Source organism: Podarcis raffonei, chromosome 8 (genome assembly GCF_027172205.1).
Source record: "Podarcis raffonei isolate rPodRaf1 chromosome 8, rPodRaf1.pri, whole genome shotgun sequence".
NCBI classification, from domain to species: domain Eukaryota; kingdom Metazoa; phylum Chordata; class Lepidosauria; order Squamata; family Lacertidae; genus Podarcis; species Podarcis raffonei.
Window position 1 is genome coordinate 14,219,521 of NC_070609.1, and position 22,609 is coordinate 14,242,129.

General features: G+C 40.8%; 1 protein-coding gene across 1 annotated transcript; it reads right to left on the reverse strand.

Moving 5' to 3' along the window:
• Positions 1 to 6,149: 6,149 nt before the first annotated feature.
• LOC128419197 (phospholipase A2 inhibitor and Ly6/PLAUR domain-containing protein-like) lies at positions 6,150 to 12,785 on the reverse strand. Its single transcript, XM_053399617.1, has 5 exons — positions 12,695 to 12,785; positions 11,388 to 11,507; positions 8,668 to 8,817; positions 8,039 to 8,185; positions 6,150 to 6,319 (listed from the first exon to the last, which is right to left on the reverse strand). Exons 1-5 carry the CDS (start codon positions 12,783 to 12,785, stop codon positions 6,150 to 6,152), a joined length of 678 nt encoding a protein of 225 aa, XP_053255592.1.
• Between the last annotated feature and the right edge of the window lie 9,824 nt (positions 12,786 to 22,609).

The window sequence follows — 22,609 nt, forward strand, 5'->3', positions numbered from 1 at the left end:
CCCTCCCCTTAAGAACAAAATAACACCTTAAAAAAAACAAACGAATAAAACAATACAAACAAAAAACAGTAAAAATTATAAAAACATAAAATCAAACAAATTCCCAGGCCCAATAAACATCCATCCCACCCCCACCCCCCCACATACAAAAAATTCAAAAGAAAATATTTAAAACATTTTAAAAGCACTCTGCACCCCTCCAGCAGTAACAGCAACTGTCCTAGTGAGGCCCATCAGGCCCTGCCCTGGGCCAGGTGGTAAGTGGCAGGAAGGAGCAGGCCCCCCAGACACTCACACAGGAGAGTCCTCCTGGGCAGCAGAGCACAGCAGTCCCTGTGAGGCTTCAGGCCCTGCCCTGGGCCAGGTAGATGGTAAGTGGCAAGAGCAGGGCCCTCAGACACTCACACAGGAGAGTCCTCCTGGGCAGCAGAGCGCAGCTGTCCCTGTGAGGCTTCAGGCCCTGCCCTGGGTCAGGTAGATGGTAAGCGGCAAGAGCAGGGCCCTCAGACACTCACACAGGAGAGTCCTCCTGGGCAGCAGAGCGCCGCAGTCCCTGTGAGGCTTCCCAGACCTGCTGAAAGAGGCGGTCATTAAACCACTTCTTAAAAAAACATCTTTAGACCCAGCCAATTTGGCCAACTATCGCCCAGTCTCAAATTTACCATTCTTGGGCAAGGTGATTGAGCGGGTGGTTGCCAAACAACTCCAAGCACGCCTGGAGGATGCGGACCATTTGGATCCCTTCCAATCAGGATTCAGGCCTCACCATGGGACTGAAACTGCCTTGGTCGCGCTGGTTGATGATCTCCGGCGGGCTAGGGACAAAGGTGCGAGCTGTTTCCTAGTTCTGCTGGATCTCTCAGCGGCCTTTGACACCATCGACCATAACATCCTTCTGGACCGTCTAGAGGGGCTGGGAGCTGGGGGCACTGTTATACGGTGGTTCTGCTCCTTTCTCCTGGGCCGTGTCCATAAAGTGGTGGTGGGGGATGAGTATTCAGACCCCTGGGCTCTCACTTGTGGGGTGCCTCAGGGTTCCGTCCTCTCCCCCATGCTTTTTAATATCTATATGAAGCCGCTGAGAGAGATCATCAGGGGGTTTGGGCTGGGTGTTCATCAGTATGCAGATGACACCCAGCTCTACCTCTCCTTTAAATCAGAACCAGTGAAGGCGGTGAAGGTCCTGTGTGAGTGCCTGGAGGCTGTTGGAGGATGGATGGCAGCTAACAGATTGAGGTTGAATCCTGACAAGACAGAAGTACTGTTTTTGGGGGACAGGGGGCGGGTGGGTGTGGGGGATTCCCTGGTCCTGAATGGGGTAACTGTGCCCCTGAAGGACCAGGTGCGCAGCCTGGGAGTCATTTTGGACTCATAGCTGTCCATGGAGGCACAGGTTAATTCTGTGTCCAGGGCAGCTGTCTACCAGTTCCACCTGGTACGCAGGCTAAGACCCTACCTGCCCGCGGACTGTCTTGCCAGAGTGGTGCATGCTCTAGTTATCTCCTGCTTGGACTACTGCAACGCGCTCTACGTGGGGCTACCTTTGAAGGTGACCCAGAAACTGCAATTAATCCAGAATGCGGCAGCTAGACTGGTGACTGGGAGTGGCCGCCGAGACCACATAACACCGGTTCTGAGAGATCAGCACAATTCAAAGTGTTGGTGCTGACCTTTAAAGCCCTAAATGGCCTCAGTCCTGTATACCTGAAGGAGCGTCTCCACCCCCATCGTTCAGCCCGGACACTGAGATCCAGCGCCGAGGGCCTTCTAGCGGTTCCCTCATTGCGAGAAGTAAGGTTACAGGGAACCAGGCAGAGGGCCGTCTCGGTAGTGGTGCCTGCCCTGTGGAACGCCCTCCCAGCAGATGTCAAAGCAATAAACAACTATTTTACTTTTAAAAGACAACTGAAGGCAGCCCTCTTTAGGGAAGTTTTTAATGTCTGATGCTGTACTGTTTTTAATATTCAGTTGGAAGCCGCCCAGAGTGGCTGGGGAAACCCAGCCAGATGGGCCAGGTATAAATAATAAATTATTATTATTATTATTATTATTATTATTATTATTATTATTATATTCTAAGAGGGGACAAAGCTCCCGAAACCTGGAAAGATGCATTTATCACTCTGATTCCAAAAACAGATCAAGATAGATCCGATGTAAAAAAATTATAGACCAATCTCATTACTTAATGTGGATTATAAAATCTTTGCAAACATTTTGGCCAATAGATTAAAAAAGGTTCTATCAAATTATATACATAAGGACCAGGCAGGATTTCTACCTGGGAGACATATGAAAGATAACATTAGAAATATAATTGATATAATAGAAAGGTTGGAAACGAAAAGAAATTGTAAAGCAATGTTAATGTTTATTGATGCTGAAAAAGCCTTTGATAATGTTTCTTGGTTATTTATGATGAAAAATCTAGAAAGAATTGAGGTTGGCCAGGAATTTTTAAATGGTATTAATGCGATCTATTTTGAACAAAAAGCAAAAATCATAGTTAATAATGTGGTCTCAGAGGAAATCAAAATTGAGAAAGGAACCAGGCAAGGGTGCCCGCTTTCCCCTCTGCTATTTATTTCTGTTCTGGAGGTTTTGTTAAACATGTTGAGGAAAGAGGAGGAGGTTAAAGGCATTGTAGTAGGATCCAAGCAATATAAATTAAAAGCCTTTGCTGATGATTTGGTTTTAACTTTACAAGATCCAGAAACCAGTGCAGTGAAAGCACTGGAGCTGATTCAAGAGTTTGGGCAGGTAGCAGGATTTAAATTAAACAAGAGCAAAACCAAAGTTTTAGGGGGGGAAACTTAGATAATGACGAAAGAAAAAACCTTTTTGAAAGGACAGGCCTTGTTTCGGTGAAAAAAAGTTAAATATTTGGGTGTGAATTTATCGGTAAAGAATTTGAATCTTTACAAAGATAACTATGAAAAATTATGGAATGAAATCAAGAGAGATCTTGAGGTATGGTCAAATCTAAAACTCTCATTGATGGGCCGAATATCGGTGGTTAAGATGAATGTATTGCCGAAGATGTTGTTCTTATTTCAAGTTTTACCAATCCTTGATAATGTCAAATGTTTTAAAGAATGGCAGAAGGTATTGTCTAATTTTATCTGGCAGGGGAAAAAACCTAGAATTAAATATAAATTACTTACAGATATAAAAGAAAGAGGGGGCTTTTCCCTGCCAGATTTGAAGATATACTTTGAAGCTGCTGCATTCTGTTGGATCAAGGATTGGATTCAATTAGAGAATGATGATGTGTTAGACTTGGAGGGACTGGATAATCGATTTGGATGGCATGCATATCTATGGTATGACAAGGTAAAGGCCCACAGGGGTTTTAAGAATCATGTAATTAGAAAGACATTATACAATGTATGGACTAGATACAAAGATCTCTTAGTAAGAAAAACACCAAAATGGATTTCACCAATGGAAGCACAGGCCCCAAAAAAGTTAAATATGGAAAAGAAATGGTTGAGGTATTCAGATTTGTTGTTAGAGAATCAGGAAGGTTTTAAATTAAAACCATTTGAACAAATTAAAGATAAAGTGAATTGGTTGCAATATTATCAAATTAACGAATTATATAAGATGGATAAGAGAAATGGTTTTGCAACAGAAAAAACCAAATTGGAAACGGAGTTGTTAGATACTAATGATAAGAATATGTCTAAAATGTACAGTTTGTTGTTGGAGTGGCATACAAAGGATGAACAAGTTAAATCGGTCATGATTGATTGGGCAAGGGATGTGGGACATAATATAATGATGGAGGACTGGGAGAGGCTATGGAGGAAAGGGGTTAAATTCACTGCATGTACGATGTTAAAGGAAAACATTATGAATATGATGTATAGATGGTACTCGACCCCTGTAAAATTAGCAAAGATTTATCACAAAAGTGATAATCTTTGTTGGAAATGTAAAGAAAAAGAAGGTACTTTTTTCCATATGTGGTGGACTTGTCCCAAGGTGAAAGACTTCTGGGAGAAGATTTATAATGAACTGGAAAAAATGTTGAAATATACATTTATTAAGAAACCAGAGGCCTTTCTCCTTGGAATAACAGGTTTAGAATTGCCCAAGAAAGATGTTAAATTAATTTGGTCATGTGGCAGGATTTAGATTAAATAAGCTAAAAACTAAGGTTTTAGAGAAGAATTTAACATCAATGGAAAAAGAAAGGTTTCAGAATGAAACAGGTTTAACTGTGGTTAAGAAAGTGAAATACCTTGGGATTAATATGACTGCGAAAAATCTGAATCTTTTTAAAGATAATTATGAGAAATGCTGGTCAGAAGTTAGAAAAGATTTAGAAATTTGGTCTAAATTGAAGCTTTCCTTGTTGGGTCGAATTGCAGCTATAAAGATGAATGTATTGCCAAAAATGTTATTTTTGTTTCAGACTTTGCAGATTGTGGACAAGATGGATTGTTTCAAGAAGTGGCAGAGAGATATTTCCAAATTTGTCTGGCAGGGCAAAAAACCCAGAATAAAATTTAAAATATTAACCGATGCAAAGGAAAGAGGTGGGTTTGCCCTGCCAGACATTAAACTTTACTATGAATCAGCAGCATTCTGCTGGTTGAAGGACTGGCTGCTTCTTGAGAACACAGACATTTTGGATCTGGAAGGTTGTAACAACGTTTTTGGGTGGCATGCATATTTGTGGTACGACAAGGTTAAGGCACATAAAGCATTTAAAAACCATATTGTCAGGAAAGCATTGTTTAATGTCTGGATAAGATACAAAGACTTACTGGAAAATAAAACCCCAAGGTTCCCGAACACGGGGTGAGCTCCCGTTGCTCTGTCCCAGCTCCTGCCAACCTAGCAGTTCAAAAGCACACCAGTGCAAGTAGATAAATAGGTACTGCTGTGGTGGGAAGGTAAACAGTATTTCTGTGTGCTCTGGTTTCCGTCACGGTGTCCCGTTGCACCAGAAGCAGTTTAGTCATGCTGGCTACATGACCCAGAAACCTATCTGTGGAGAAACGCTGACTCCCTTGGTCTGAAAGAGAGATGAGCGCCACAACCCCATAGTTGCCTTTGACTGGACTTAACCGTCCAGGGATTTTTTACCTTTCTTCCCCAGAAGATACAGCCTCAGACTCTGGCTTATCTGATGGTTGCCTGGCTTCCAACTCTTCCTCTCTTCCTTTTGAGAACAAACAGATTACTCCCTGGGAAGGTGGGGTGGGTGGGCTGTCCTCTCTAAACCCAAACAGACAGCTCGCATCTGCAGAGTTAGACCTTTGCTAACTCAGCTCAATTTCTGAGGGGGGCTGTGTTCCTGACAGCCCCTATGGATTCAGCCACCTAAGATGGTCACCACACCTTGCCCCATGGGTGGGACCATCCTGCACCTTGATATGCCAAACTATACATTCAGCACCCTCACTATGTAACCTGCATCACAAATACCAAATGGGGGAAAGCATTTACAGTTCTGTGACTCCAGTGTATGAAGTCTGTCATAGTTGAAGGATGCTATCGCCGGATTCCCTCTGTAGAAAAAGTTTGCCTACATGGAGATAAGGTTCCTAAATATTTACCCATCTACTTGCTTGTTTGTCCTATCTATGAAGATGTAAGAGAAGGTTTGTTCAAATATTTAAACCTCCCAATTGAGAGATGGATTGGGTATATGATAAACTTTTTATTAAGGGACAAGTGCCCATACACCTCTGAAAAAGTGGTCTGTTCTGCCTTTACAGTGACGATTATAATGAGAGAAATTTTATGTTTTATGTATTTTAGAATTTTGAAATTGCTTCAGCTAAACCCATAAATAATAATTGCATTTGCATCTGAAACAGAACTAAGAACCAAAATTTTATTTCCCATAACCATTTATTATGTTTTGTAATGATCACAATGAAAATTTAACTATTTGTTAATGATGCAATAAAGGGTTCTTTGTATCGATACAGGCTTCTTAGAATTCACAATCGCCACATTTTGACCCATTTTTCTCTTCCCCTGGCTTCCCTTTACCTCCACCAAATACAAAAAAGAAAGAACCACAGACCCTGAGTCCTGGATTTCACCACTAGGCCTCCAATTTCCCCTCATTGCCATGGATTTTGCAATACATGGATTTTGCAACAAGGGGGAGGTCTACACTGTCCTATTTACCCTTCATGTTCAGGCTGGTGTGAGATTCCTGAAGCATTATAACATCTTTTTTGGGTAAGGAAAAGGATAAATCCCCCAGTTCCAAACATTCTTCTGTTTTTCAGGACGGCACAAAAATCTGTTGTTCCACAACCTTGGAACGTGAAATCGTGGTGTTTAGTAAAACCTGGGGGGAAAGAAAACAAATAGTGACATAAGGCCTTTACTCAGGGATTAGAAGATTCTGTCTGTGATGGTGAATGATAATTTTAATTAGTTAGTTTTAAAATGTGTATATTTAAAAAATCTGAAAAATATCATAATTTCATTGGAACATGAATATACAAAATTTTCAACATCAGAAGTTAAGGTAAAAAAATAACTCATATGTAATTCAGAATTGCCATTATACCCAAAGGAGTCTCAAGACACAAAGATTATTAATAAACAGGTTGTATTTATAAAATATAATGAAAGTAGAGGATCTGAAAACAGGCCTAATTAACTAGATTAACCAGATCAAATTCTAGTGTGCAGCTGAGTACCAATAAAATGGGAGGAATTGTATCCCTGCCATCTCCCTGCCATGTTAAAAGCCACATGCTGTGGCCACACAACAAGATTTGAAAACAACACTCCCTCCCTGGTGTGGGAGTCTTGAGTGTTTGAACCTGGCGTGAGTCAACAGCCACACACAAAAAAAGGTGGAGGTGCACTCCAATGTCTCTCAGGACAGTTGGATGCCCACTGAGGCTTCCTCATTGCCCCACTGTGATCTAAGCATCCAGAGAATCCTCCTTTTATTTTACGAGTTTCATGTTAAACACAGCTAACATGAAGTAGGTGAAAAGGGAGGACTGCAAAAGCCAATTAGGAACTCCTCTCAGAATTCTTACTCAGCCCTTAGAAGAGAAATTTGCAAAGCCCAGGCTATAAAGGGCAGGAGAAGGATAAGAAGAAAGAATGTAGGGCAGAAGCAGCTCGAAGGGCCTTGATTCTGCCTCTTCCTTTATGGGGCAAATCAACCCAGATTCCCTTCCCCCATTCATTCCAAATTCTCTCTTCTTTTCAGAAAGGAGGGATTTGGCAAATTTCTCTTGTCTCCAAACAGCATTATTCCTCAAAACTATGTTGATAGGGAGATATCCATCTAAGGCTGGATGTAGACACATCAAAAAAGCGATTCAGTTAAATGCATTGCAAACTTCATACAAGCAAATGCGATTGACCAAAGACGGGATTCCATCATGCCATCTGGTGTCACAGTGTTATAAAAAATATAAAGTGCTATATCTTTACTAATGTAGCTAAATCATGACATCAGCAAAATGATGTATTCTTGTGGAACTGAGTATATCCTCCCTCTCTTTGTCCTCCTAAATGCATTTGGGAGGATAAAGAACACATACAGGCAGAAGAGAGCGGAAATCCTGTTGCACAACTGTAAATCCTTGCACTAATGGCTGAGTTAGCCAGATACTGCTCATTGTCACAGAATTTAAGTAAACTTATTACATGCCTTTTACATAATGTGCTTTTTGAGCAAGAGGGACACATTTTGTCCTGGACTGCAACCCAATGGTGGAGAGATCCAGAAGCAACTGAGGTGAAGCAATGAATGCACTTTTTACTTTTGTTCATAAGGGTGTTTTATATACACATCTCTCTCTGAATCCTCCTTCTGGACAAGCGAGGCATTATGAGAGTTAAAGTACACATTCCTGGTAGGCAAAACACTAAGGAAGGTTGCAGAGTGGGGCCAGTGAGAGATGTGGTCCCTCTCACATTTTTAGTAATATGCAAGGGAAAGGGAAGACGGGGGGAGGGAGAATAGGAGAAGAGGAGGGAGTTTGCATGAGCCAGCCAATGACTAGGCCCTTCCCCCCTGTCTGAGTAGCAATGTTACCTATATGAAGAGCACCTTTAAAAACAACACACTGGGTCTCATTCTCAAGGCAGTTGATGGTCTTCTCACTTTTACACTGTGTGGTTCCTTTGGAGAAGCAGGCTGGGCATTTCAGGCCATTTTCAGCCAGCACGTTGCGATCAGGAACTGCCAAAATCAAAAGTATAGTGAGCATATTAATGGTTTTATCTGTTTTTGTATCTGTATATTATTGTAATTCACCCAAGGGCTTTACAGTTTTGGTGGGGCACCAGCAAGTATTATTTTGAAAATAAGATTATCTAGACCCAGTCTGGGTTAAGGATTGGCATTGGGACAGATTCAGGAGAGAGGCCTGGTTGGAAAGGGAACCCATCCCTTCTCAGGCAGAGATGTAGCTGCCCAGTAGGTCCCTCTTCTTCACAGTTTCTCCTCATGCCTGCTTCTTCATCCTGCCTTCCTCTCCACCCCTTGAGAGGTCCTGATAGTGCTGAATGGCTCGACCCATATAGCCATCTGGGGCTGCTCACCCCTTTTGAATGAGGCCCAGGTCCTCTGAGTACTGCTGATTGACTACGTATCCAGCCTTTGGCCAAATCCAATGCAAAGCCCTAACATGTTGTGGATTTTAAAATTATACAGAAACTTACGGCTGAGAGTTGCGTTGTTACACAGTTCAGTGTTGCAGCAGTGCTTCTTCATCTCAAAGAATTTACCGTCCCCTGCAGTGAAGCTGTAATTGCCTGAGAAACAATGGTCGGATGTCGTGCATTTATTCAAAAGTTGCACTTGGAGTACCACTATGAAAAAGAATTTGAAAGAAATATCTAGATCTGGGGAAAATATTCATGACTATTGCTCCTAAGGTACATTCATTGTAATAATTCCAATTTTCTTTGATGTCTGAATCAGGACCTTTTCAAAGTAACAGTATGGAAAGTATTATTAAATTTGGCAATCTAAAGTGAGGTGCTGTTTGTTTCTTTGTTTAAATGTGTGTGCACTGCTATAACAAAAAGGAAAAAATATCAAAATATTTTCCAGTAATAATACATAAAAGATACAAGAAAAACCACATTAAAAGTAAATCAATAGATATCAATTAACCAGTGTGGAAAGATCTATTCTTAATGATCTGCATAGCCCAGGTGGAACAGAATAGTTTTCTGCAGGCATTTATGAGTTCAGCTCTCTGCCACAAGTAGTAGTCTCTTGCCTCCATAATCCATAGGACCAACCTCTTTGTTATGTTTGCAATTAATTTGTATAATGCTTTAAATTTGGAATGTATGCAGAACTTCATTTCACATCAAAATTCTAGCACAAGGACTCATGCCTTCTCCTATACATCTGACAATACATGTGCCATACACTGCATTCTCTCTGCTAGTCGATCATAACAGTTTGCAGGGTGGGGGAAATGCTTCCCTGAACTCCTGTTGCCCAGTGCAAGAAACTTGGCAAGACATTGCATTGCACCAGCCTTACTGCCCATTTGCCCCTCTCCCTCCAAGAATGTACCAGTGATGTTGGAACAGATCCCACCCAGATGTTGGAACCATCCCACCCAGGATTGCCCCAAGGCATTTTGGCACCTCAGACGAACGAGAAATGGCACCCATGTCCTTCTAGGTAGAAGGGGTGGGTGAATCAGGATCAAGCAAGGGGATCAAAACAACCTTAACCAATGGTTGAAGTATGAAAGAAGTTCATCAGGTTGGAGGGGCCCACACTGAATCAAGCTGGGTAACGGAAACCCTTTTTAATAGGTGAACTGCAAGAATACTTCCGTAATGATGGTTCCTTCCTAATCATTTCATCACTGAGAGTTATTTCAAAATTTCTTGAGGGGAGAGGGGGAGCCATGAAAGTGTGAAGCACCTTCGTTTCCCATCCCAATTGCTCAGCTTTTTTTATAGATCTGTGACAATTTCAATGTCATTTATGGCAAAGGGGATATTCATGTTATATTCTAGGCTTATTGTCTAGTTTGATAACCAAAACTAAATTGGAGTTCATTATTCATTTCATGTTGATGCAAATCAAGTTCCCTAAGCTTGGAGATAAGCGCCCAGATTCAGCCATTGGTTGTGATCAGGTGATGTTATATTCCCCATTTTCATATGCAAGCTATTGCTTACTTCAGGATTGGGAAGCTATGATCCTCCAGATGTTGTTGGACTACATCTCCCATCATCCCTGACTGATGGCCAGGCTAGCTGAGGCTGATGGGAGTTCTAATTCATCTATAGCTGAAGTGCTACAGCTTCCTAAACTCACTTTTTTCATGGGTGAGTTGCCCTACCATAGACTTCTATATGCTGTAGAACCCTAATCTAATACAACAGCAAAAGACAAAAAGGCAGGAAAATCTTACTTATATTTGTACGCAGAACACTGGCAACACAGGAATCTTGCTTGGAGTCACAAATTGTTTTAAGATAGCTATTGTAGGTCATTCCAGTCTTGTTATAAGTAAATCTGCATTTCAGAGGTAATACTGAAGACAGAAGCAAAAGTTTACTTCATGGATTATTATTATTATTATCATTATCATTATTATTAGTTGATTTTGCAGTTTGCTTAATGAGACTAAGAAGAGGAGGTGATAGTAAATTAAAAGGGGTTCAATTTTAAAAGCATTTTAACAGAATAAAATAAAAGGAAAGGAAATGAATAAAACACTCATTAATTAAAACTCTTGAAGCCATTGCCGACAACACTAGTTTACAGAAGAAGTAGAAGCTGTAAAGAGACAGTCTACTTAGGTCTCATTCCAGTCAGGAGGGGAGAGATTCTTCTAGTAAGAGAAGACTCCCAAACCAGTGAAACCTTGGAGTGCCTCAGGAGCAGGGTTGTCTAGGGGTGTGTAACTGACAGAAAGTACCACCTTGTTAAGAACCAAAGTATTAAGTGTGAAACAACTGAGAAAACCTTGAAGTGAAATAACATTGTAAACTGAAGAATCCTAAGTTTTATCGACTCGCGTCATGAACTTTCTTGTTAAATAAAATTGTTATTGTTAATTTGAACAAATCCTGCCCGAGACTCCTAATTATTAAGTTTTACTTCACGCAAATCCCCTACAAAATAATCTGAGGTAAACTGTGGAAATCCATGGGATTGGTTTTCTGTGAGTTGTGTGCACTATACTTAAGTGAGAGGACGAGCCCAACGGTGCCAGAGGGAAAAGGGTCGTCGGGTCCATCATAATGACATCACAAGAAATATTCATGACTTAACTCTCTGCTACTTTCTCTTGGTAACCCTGCACTCCTTGCTCTCTGGGGTGTTGATCTGCACTTCTAATTCCCCTTCTCTCCCAAGCTGCAAGTGTCCTCCAAAGGTAATTAAATGTTTCCCAACTTACCTGGAGAAAGCAGGACCAAGAGGAGGCTTGCGCTCAGGAGTGCCTTCATCATTCTCGAAAGATTAGAAGACTCAGAGCAGAGATGGATCAACAAGGGAATTGGTGCAGGTAGAGGCTTACCTGGAGTTATTTATAGGCCATGGTCTCATGTCGCAGGCAACACTTCGGAACAAATGGTTCAGTGAGGATAAAGAGGAACATACTGAATGGTTCAGTGAGGATAAAGAGGAACATACTGAAATTCAAAGCTCTGCGTAGGAATTGTCTATGATCTCATTAGTTGTTGATAGACACTTCTAAGATTTATTTTTCGATATAGATAATTTACAATTTACAATGTCAATGATGAAGGCATTCAAGAAAGCAATTTAGAGCCAAATAGGCAAGAGCAAAAGCCCTGAAGCCACCTACAAAATAGCCCCTCAAAATGGCCTCCATCTAAGGATTCCTCTTAATAGTAATAATACTAATTTTATTATTACTACTCCCCACCCTATCTGACTGGGTTACCTCAGCCACTCTGGGTGCCTTCAAGCATATACAGAAACATAATACAACATCAAACATTTAAAATCTCTCTACACAGGACTGCCTTCAGATGTCTTCCAAAAGTTCTATAGTTACTTATCTCCTTGACATCTAGTAGGAGGTCATTCCAAGAAGGCCCTCTGCCTGGTTTCCTCTATCTTCACTTCTCACAGTGAGAAAACCTCCAGAAGGCCCTCAGAGCTAGATCTCAGTGTTTGGGCTGAATTGGGAGTGGGGTAGAGATGCTCCTTCAGGAAAAGCCTGGATACCAGATCCATTCCAGGAAGGCTGGAAAGTGTGGAATGGGCTGTGGATGCAATGGAGACTTTAAGCAGTAAAACTGATCCTGCTGTCTTCGACGTGGTTTCCAGAGGGTGAAAAGAATGAAGTGAGACCTCAGGAGTTGAATGTGCCAATGGCCGAGTGTGCCAGGTATGAATCAGCCACTTACACAACTACGAGGAAGGTCTCAATTGGAGCCAGCAATGGCCATGGAGCTTTCTCTGTTAGGGAGCTACACAAACATGGCTATTCTCTCTTTTTTTTAAAAAAAAAAAGAAAATCTTTTTTCTTCAATTTTACACGATTCATTTGAATGCAAACATTAGTGACAATCATCAACATTTAGGATTCTCTCCATCCCTCCATGGTTTCCATTTTCAAATACTTTCTACTGCATCATATATTTTCTCTATTTTTCTTAAAATAATCCATTTTTAGCTTAGCTTTTAGTACATTGCAAGCGTTACTCAAATCCTGTCAAATTTTTAGTTCTTTACAGTGTTCTCCTAAGTAAATTGTATATTTTTTTCCATTCCTTATTAAAGTGACTATGTCCTGGTTTCTGATTTCCCTGGTCATTTTCGCCATTTTGGCGTTGTCCATCATCTACATCAACCATTCACGTCTGGTCAGGACTTTTTCCATCTTTTTCCATCTTTGGGCCAGTAGTATCCACGCTGTTGTCCTCGCATACATAATCTGCTACTTTGGCATCTCTACATCTGAAATTCCTAGTAAAAAAGCTTCTCCCCCCAAAAAAACGTTTTTTTAAACATTTCTTCTGCTTATTATATATCATTTCCCAGAATGTTTTTGTTATCTTGCCCATCTACCACATGTGGTAGAACGTGCCTTCCTTCTCTGTACACTTCCAATATACATTTGAAGTGTCGGACACGACTAAACAACAAGTTCTATATATCTTTGCTAATTTTGTAGGTGTTACATCATTTTCATATAGTTCTCCTTCAATGCACAGCATGCTGTAAATTTTAAGTCCTCCCTCCATAACTTTTCCCAAGATATGTTGGGTATGTTCGTAGCAAAAGGAAGAACAAAGAAACAGTGGGGTCACTCAGAGGAGAAGATGGTGAAATGCAAACAGGGGACACAGAAAGGGCTGAACTCCTCAATGCCTTCTTTGCCTCAGTCTTCTCCGATAAAGAAAACAATGCCCGACCTGAAGAATTTGGAGCAAATGATTCAGCAGAGGAAACACAGCCCAGAATAACTAAGGAGATAGTACAAGAATACTTGGCTAGTCTAGATGTATTCAAGTCTCCAGGGCCAGATGAACTGCATCCAAGAGTATTAAAAGAACTGGCAGATGTGATTTCAGAACCACTGGCAGTCATCTTTGAGAATTCCTGGAGAACAGGCGAAGTCCCGGCAGACTGGAGGAGGGCAAATGTTGTCCCTATTTTCAAAAAGGGGAAAAGAGAGGACCCAAATAATTACCGCCCAGTCAGTCTGACATCAATACCAGGGAAGATTCTGGAGCAGATCATTAAGCAAACAGTCTGTGAGCACCTGGAAAGGAATGCTGTGATCACCAATAGTCAGCATGGATTTCTGAAAAATAAGTCATGTCAGACTAACCTGATCTCGTTTTTTGACAGAATTACAAGCCTGGTAGATGAAGGGAACGCAGTGGATGTAGCCTACCTTGATTTCAGCAAGGCATTTGACAAGGTGCCCCATGATATTCTTGTAAAGAAGCTGGTAAAATGCGGTCTTGACTATGCTACCACTCAGTGGATTTGTAACTGTCTGACTGACCGAACCCAAAGGGTGCTCATCAATGGTTCCTCTTCATCCTGGAGAAGAGTGACTAGTGGGGTGCCACAGGGTTCTGTCTTGGGCCCGGTCTTATTCAACATCTTTATCAACGACTTGGATGATGGACTCAAGGGCATCCTGATCAAATTTGCAGATGACACCAAACTGGGAGGGGTGGCTAACACCCCAGAGGACAGGAACACACTTCAAAACGACCTTGACAGATTAGAGAACTGGGCCAAAACAAACAAGATGAATTTTAACAGGGAGAAATGTAAAGTATTGCACTTGGGCAAAAAAAATGAGAGGCACAAATACAAGATGGGTGACACCTGGCTTGAGAGCACTACATGTGAAAAGGATCTAGGAGTCTTGGTTGACCACAAACTTGACATGAGCCAACAGTGTGACGCGGCAGCTAAAAAAGCCAATGCAATTCTGGGCTGCATCAATAGGAGTATAGCATCTAGATCAAGGGAAGTAATAGTGCCACTGTATTCTGCTCTGGTCAGACCTCACCTGGAGTACTGTGTCCAGTTCTGGGCACCACAGTTCAAGAAGGACATTGACAAACTGGAACGTGTCCAGAGGAGGGCAACCAAAATGGTCAAAGGCCTGGAAACGATGCCTTATGAGGAACGGCTAAGGGAGCTGGGCATGTTTAGCCTGGAGAAGAGGAGGTTAAGGGGTGATATGATAGCCATGTTCAAATATATAAAAGGATGTCACATAGAGGAGGGAGAAAGGTTGTTTTCTGCTGCTCCAGAGAAGCGGACACGGAGCAATGGATCCAAACTACAAGAAAGAAGATTCCACCTAAACATTAGGAAGAACTTCCTGACAGTAAGAGCTGTTCGGCAGTGGAATTTGCTGCCAAGGAGTGTGGTGGAGTCTCCTTCTTTGGAGGTCTTTAAGCAGAGGCTTGACAACCATATGTCAGGAGTGCTCTGATGGTGTTTCCTGCTTGGCAGGGGGTTGGACTCGATGGCCCTTGTGGTCTCTTCCAACTCTATGATTCTAAGATGAAAATTGAATATTGTGCCCGATATCTTTTCCCCATTGTATCATTACCGATTTAACTTCCTCATCTTTAGTATGCCATTCTAGCAACAACTTATACATTTTGGTAAGTAACGTCACATTGCATTCCAGTAAATCTTTTTTTTTTTTAAATAAAATTTTTATTAATTTTCCAACATATATTATAACACATTACAAACAACAATACAAAAACAAACAAACATATAAACATGTATAATTTCATAACCTTTTTTCCTTATACCCAATTTCGACGACTTCCCCATGCCTCCCTTTTCTGCATCCCTGTTTTAAACTTTTTCAGCAACCCCTGATCTCAATTACTTATAATTCACTTTCTTTAACCTTTTTCTCTTACCCAATCATTTATCGCTGCAAATCTGCTTTACCTTACCCATGACATTTTAACACTCAATAATTTTACAACAGTTCTTAAGATAAAGTTTAAATTTCTTCCAATCTTCTTCTACCGTCTCTTTCCCTTGGTCACGGATTCTGCCCGTCATCTCAGCCAGTCCCATATAGTCAATCACCTTCGTCTGCCACTCTTCCAGCGTGGGTAGTTCTTGTGTCTTCCAATACTTTGCTAGAAGAACTCTTGCTGCTGTTGTAGCATACATAAAAAACGTCCTATCTTTCTTTGACACCAATTGGCCTACCATGCCCAGGAGAAATGCCTCTGGTTTCTTATGAAAGGTACACTTAAGCACCTTCTTAATTTCATTATAGATCATTTCCCAGAAGGCCTTAATCCTTGGGCACGTCCACCAAAGGTGATAGAAAGTACCTTCAGTTTCATTACATTTCCAGCATTTATTATTGGGCAAATGATAGATTTTTGCAAGCTTGACTGGGGTCATGTACCACCTACAAATCATTTTCATAATATTCTCTCTTAAGGCATTACATGCCGTAAACTTTATACCGGTGGTCCATAACTGTTCCCAGTCAGCAAACATAATGTCATGACCAATATCTTGTGCCCATTTAATCATAGCTGATTTAACCGTTTCATCCTGTGTATTCCATTTCAACAGCAAGTTGTACATTCTTGACAAGTTCTTAGTATTGGGTTCTAACAATTCTGTTTCTAATTTTGATCTTTCCACCTGGAAGCCAATTTTCCTGTCCTGTTTGAATACTTCATTTATCTGGTAATAGTGAAGCCAGTCTCTTACTTTGGACTTCAATTTCTCGTAACTCTGTAGTTTCACCTTTCCCCCCTCTTGTTCTATAATTTCCCAATATTTTGGCCATTTGGATTCCATATTAAGTTTTTTCACTTCCTTTGCTTCCATTGGTGACAACCACCTGGGGGTTTTATTTTCCAACAAGTCTTTATACCGAATCCAGACATTATATAGTGCTTTCCTAACAATATGATTCTTGAAACCTTTATGAGTCTTTACCTTGTCATACCATATATATGCATGCCAACCAAACCTGTTATTGAACCCTTCCAAGTCCAAAATGTCTGTGTTCTCAAGAAGTAGCCAGTCTTTCAGCCAGCAAAAAGCCGCTGATTCATAATACAGTTTTAAGTCCGGCAGGGCAAACCCCCCTCTTTCTTTTGCATCAGTTAATATCTTAAATTTTATTCTGGGCATTCCAGTAAATCTTTTTCAAACCTTGAAATTTCCTTACTAAACCCATTTTTCTTATCAATGTTAAAGACATCATTCAATTGATGGTATTGCAACCAATCTGTTACTAAATGTCTTGTATCTTCAAATCTTTTCAACTTTAATTGTTGTTCTATTTCCATTAGCAACTCTTTATACGTTGCCCATTCACTTTTTGCATTAGTTTTTTTCAAGCATATTGCTTCCAGTGAGGAAAGACACCATGGTGTCTTCTGCTCTAACAGGTTTTTATATTCCTCCCATACTGCGAAAATGGATTTCCTTACCAAATGATTTAAAAACCATTTGTGCACTTTAGTCTTCTCATACCAAATAAATGCATGCCATCTAAATCTATTATTATGACCCTCAAGGTCTAAAATATATGTATTAAAAAAATTATCCACTCCCACAGCCAGCAGAGACAGGTTACTTCATAATATAACTTCAAATTTGGCAGTGAAAATCCACCTCTTTCTTTGGCATCTGTTAATAATTTATATTTAATCTTTGGTCCCCCCCCCCGCCAGATAAATCTAGAAAGATATGTTTGCCATCGTTTGAAGTGTTCTGCTCCACTGACTATGGGTATGGTTTGAAATAAAAATAACATTCTTGGCAATACATTCATTTTCATTGCTGAAATTCTTCCCCATAGTGCTAAATTCATCCTTCCCCAAACATCCATATTTTCCTTTATTTCTTTCCATAGTTCCATACATAGTTATCCTTAAAGAAATTTCTGTTCTTAGCTGTCAACCAAACGCCCAAACAGTTCACCTTTTTTTTCCAATTGTCAATTGTGTTGCTAGTTGTAACTCATTTTTATGTTGTTCTGTCATATTTTTAACCAGTACTTTCATTTCATTTTTATTTATCTTAAATCCCGCTACCTCACCAAATTCAGATATTTTATCTAGGACCCTTGGTACATTTGCCAATGGGTCTTCTACGGTCATTACAAGGTCATCTGCAAATGCTCTCAGCTTATATGCTTTGCACTCAACTGTTATACCTTTTATTTCTTCATCAGATCTTATATTTCTCACCAGGGTCTCTAATACTAAAATGAACAGTAATGGTGACAGGGGCCAAACTCTGTCTTGTCCTTTTTGTAATTTTACATTTTCTGATACTACATTATTGACTGTCATCATGCTCTGTTGGTCTGCATAACTTGCGTCAATTCCCCTTAGGAATGATTTTCCAAAATTCATCATCTCCATATTCCCCTCCCCCCATAAAGGTCCATGACACATTATCAAAGTCCTTCTCTGCATCCACAAACATCAAAGCTGCATGCTTTTCATTCCTGACTTCCAGATACTCTATTGTATCAATTAATTTTCCTTATATTATCCTTCATCTGTCAGCCAGGAAGAAAGCTAGCTTGATCTTGATGAATTAGCTCTTTTACATCCTTCATCCATCAACAGTTGTCCCAGAAAATCCTGTAGTTTTTTAATAATATTTTGCTGATAAATCTGGCCCTGGCAATTTACCTAATTTTGAATGGTTAATTTCTTGTTGCCCTTCCTGTATTATTATTGGTGCATTTAAATAATTGATTTACTCTTTTGGAATCTATGGTAATTTACTGTGCTCTAAATTATCTCCAGTTCTATCTTTATTTTCTTTACTGGCTCGATATAGCTCTATATAATATTTTACAAATTGTTGTCTAATGTCATTCAGGTTATCAATTATTTTTCCTTCTACTTTCAATTTATTTATTGCATTCAATTCATGTTTCTTTTTTAACTGCCAAGCAAGCAGTTTTCCTCATTTGTTCGCTTTTTTTTAAAAAAAAATCTGCCTTAACATTTTAATCTTTCATTCAATTTCTTGGTTCACTAACACCTCTGAATCTTTTCCAGGTTTTTAAATCACTTCTTCCAATATTTCTTTCTTTTTACCCTCTTCAACCTTTTTTTGATAAGCATTTTGTTGAGTAAAAAAACCATCTCATCACTGCCATGGCCATTCTCTCAACCAGTCAAGTGGTTTAATGCTCATCATTAAAGCAGAACAACTAATTTAGTGCTTTGGTTGTTCTACTGCAAACAGAGTGCTTGAATGGTTTGTGATAAGGTTTTTAAATTTCCTCTCACTATGGCTGAGACCGCCAACCATATTCTTCAGTGTGTGGCCGTAGCCCTCATTTGCTACAGACATGTGCCTAAACTGCTAATACTATGACCTCCAAGATCTATGGGAAGTTGCTTGGTCCTTGATGGATAAAGGTATATTCTGAACTAGTGTCTCTGTCTTTGCTCTTATTTGATGTGGGGTCTTAATGAATTGGAAAGAGCAATATACTTTTTTCTGATCTTCCAGGCTGCTAATCAAAGTGCAATGAAAGCCTCAAGGTTCTGCTCAGATGACTGCTGCAGTGGTAGAGCTAGACATAGCTCAGGACTGTTGAAAGGTTCCAGGGACACACTGGTAGACACTGAATAGAAAACAATGAGTCCAAGATCATTACTTAGAGCTAATTAAATCATTTTACAGAACTTCGACCCTCCTTGTTCCAATTGTGTCAGATGGTTAGGACAGAGAGAGATACTTTAACTCAGCTGATCTGTTTGATGATGGCTGCCCTAATCCACATTGTCTTGAATTGAAGCCAGCTCACTGTTTATACCCGTTTGAAATACAATCCTGCATTTTCAAAGAAGAACCCTGGCTGTGCTCTTTTTTGCTCTTCAAGATATGGCAACCCTAACTGGAGGCAGTGATGGCTACCAACTTAGATGACTTAAAAAGAGGATTAGAGAAATAGAGGGCAAAGTTACCCACAAAAGCTATGTTCTACCTCTATTGTCAAAGGAAGTTTGCCTCTGAATTCTTGGTGCCTGCCCCTTCATGGATCATTGCCTTGCCGTGGCAAAGGGGCTTGAATAACTCAGAGAAGCTATGAGCTATGCCGTGCAGGGCCACCCAAGATAAACAGGTCATAGGTGAGAGTTTTGACCAAACATGATCCACCTGGAGCAGGAACCGGTAAGCCACTCCAGTATCCCTGCCAAGAAAACTCCATGGACAAAGACAACAGGCATATAAAAGTTATGACACTGGAAGATGAGCCCTTCAGGTCGGAAAGCGTCCAACATGCTACTGAAAGAAGAGTGGAGGACAAGTACAAGTAGATTCAGAGCTGATGAAGCGGCTGGGCCAAAGCCGAAAGGTTGCTCAGCTGTGGATATGCCTGGAAGCGAAAGGAAAGTCCAATGCTGTAAAGAAAAATATTGCATAGGAACCTGGAATGTAAGTACCATGAACCTAGGTAAGTTGGATGTGGTCAAAAATGACATGGCAAGAATAAATACTGAAATCCTGGGCATCAGTGAACTAAAATGGACGGGAATGGCGAATTCAGTTCGGATGACCATCATATCTACTACTGTGGGCAAGAATCCCGTAAAAGAAATGGAGTGGCCCTCATAGTCAACAAAAGAGTGCCAAGAGCTGTACTGGGATGCAATCTCAAAAATGATAGAATGATCTCGATACGAATCCAAGGCAGACCTTTTAACATCACAGAAATCCAGCTACTCTTTTCCAACAACACAAGAGACGACTCTACACATGGACACTACTAATAACAAGGCCAGTGGAAGTGATGATATTCCAGCTGAACTATTTAAAATTTTAAAAGATACTTTGGCCAACTCATTAGAAGAGAAGACTCCCTGGAAAAGACCCTGATGTTGGGAAAGATGGAGGGCACAAGGAGAAGGGGACGACAGAGGACGAGATGGTTGGACAGTGTTCTCGGAACTACCAGCATGAGTTTGACCAAACTGCAGGAGGCAGTGGAAGACAGAAGTGCCTGCCGTGCTCTGGTCCATGGGGTCACAAAGAGTCGGACATGACTAAACGACTAAACAACACTTGGTGCCTGGGAATTGCTGATGGACAGAATATTGTCAAGTCCAGCTTTCAGGCTTCCCACAGGGATCTGTTGTGATGCTGGACTTGAGGGGTGATTGCCATGATCCAGCACGTTCACCTTTAACTGGTGAGGGATTGAGCAATACCATCATTTCCCACCACCCAAGGTATTTTTTAACCACACACAGCACAGAAGACACAGAGGGCATTCTGCACTAAGCTGTCTATCTTGGGGTGTCCTTCTCTTTGCGTCATGATTTTTGTTAGGACTACTTAGCAGTGCTTATTGGCTTTGGGAAGAAGGGGATAGTACTTAGGACCCTGTCAGAATCCCCACCCCTTCTGCCAGAGGCGTACAAATGCCTCCTTTTGCTGCTTCTTTCAGACCAGAAAGAAGGGGCTTGCCCAACCAATGCACTGTTCCCACACCTCTGTATTGTTTAGCATGGTCAGTAGTCAAAACTATCTGTGCATGGAAGAAACATTTACTCAGGAAAGCCCTCATAAGCAAAGGAGGAATGAACCAACAGATGACCTATGGAACAAGAAGAAGCTGACTTGGAGGGATTTATGGGCCAAGGAAAGGTGACCAAGGATTCCAACTGGGAAGGACTGTTCCAGTGAGGATCAGGAAATTATGGAAATAGAGAGAGCATGCTTTCCCAGAAATCCTATATTTCCATATTGTAAAACAAAGCTCTTATTTCATATTGGATGCAATCTTTTTAAGGAACTCTGTGGAAGTCAGCCAGGTGCCTCTTCCAGTCCAACCACACCTACACTGCCAGTAAATGGGTACTTTAAATAAATGTGTTCCTCCCTTGGGCTTTATGGTAAAACTGAACTGGAAACAACCTAATCCTAATGAGGCACAAAGTAATCAACAATTAGCATGTCACACACATGCTCTTCCCAGAAATCAAGTGAACCTGGAACCTGCTTGTATCCATGGGGCCATTCAAGTTTGTGCCGGCAGTTTTGTAGCTTATCAGTACAGTGGTGCCTCGCAAGAAGAAATTAATTCGTTCTGCGAATTTTTTTGTCTAGCGAATTTTTCGTCTTGCGAAGCACGAAATCCCATAGGAATGCATTGAAAATCAATTAATGCGTTCCTACGGTCAAAAAAAGTCCAAACAAAGCCAAATTTGGTACAACAAGAGTTTATTAAGTGCTCTTTAAAGTCACACATACTGTAAAGAGCATTTCAAAATTCAAACCCAGATTTTTTTTTAAAAAAACAGCAGAGTGGCCCAATGGTCACAGAAAATCATAAAAATGCAGGAAAAAAACACAAGCTTCCAGATTCTTGCAAACCCCTCCCCAACTGTTCCCCCAGCCACCCAGCACACAGAAATTCAAATCCAGAAATTTTTTTTAAAAAACAGCAGAGTGGCCCAATGGTCACAGAAAATCATAAAAATGCAGGGGGAAAAAACAAGCTTCCAGATTCTTGCAAACCCCTCCCCAACTGTTCCCCCAGCCACCCAGCACACAGAAATTCAAATCCAGGATTTTTTTAAAAAAATCAGCAGAGTGCCCCAATGGTCACAAAAAATCATAAAAATGCAGGAAAAAACACACACAAGCTTCCAGATTCTTGCAAACCCCTCCCCAACACCAAGTCCTTGAATTCCAAACACCCCAACCCAAAATCCAACCCCCCAAAAAAAAGTTTTAAAAGCTTAACTTACCAAATGGCTGCAAAAGAAGTTTTGGAAAAGCTTCAAAAATCACCAAAGTCTTTAAAAACCTCAAAAAAGGCTACTATGTACACTGCGTTCTATGAGTTGCTCCTCGAAGTCAAGTTGCAACTGTATTAATGGTGTTAAGAAAAAGGAAACAAACTTGCAAGACGTTTTCGTCTTGCGAAGCAAGCCCATAGGGAAATTCGTCTTGCGAAGCAGCTCAAAAAACGGAAAACCCTTTCGTCCAGCGAGTTTTCCGTCTTGCGAGGCATTCGTCTTGCGGGGCACCACTGTAATTCCACATTACAAGTGTCCTTACATCCCTGCCAAATATTTTAACCATTTACAGTGGTCTTTTAAGTAAATTACAAATTTACTCCAGCCTTTAGTAAAT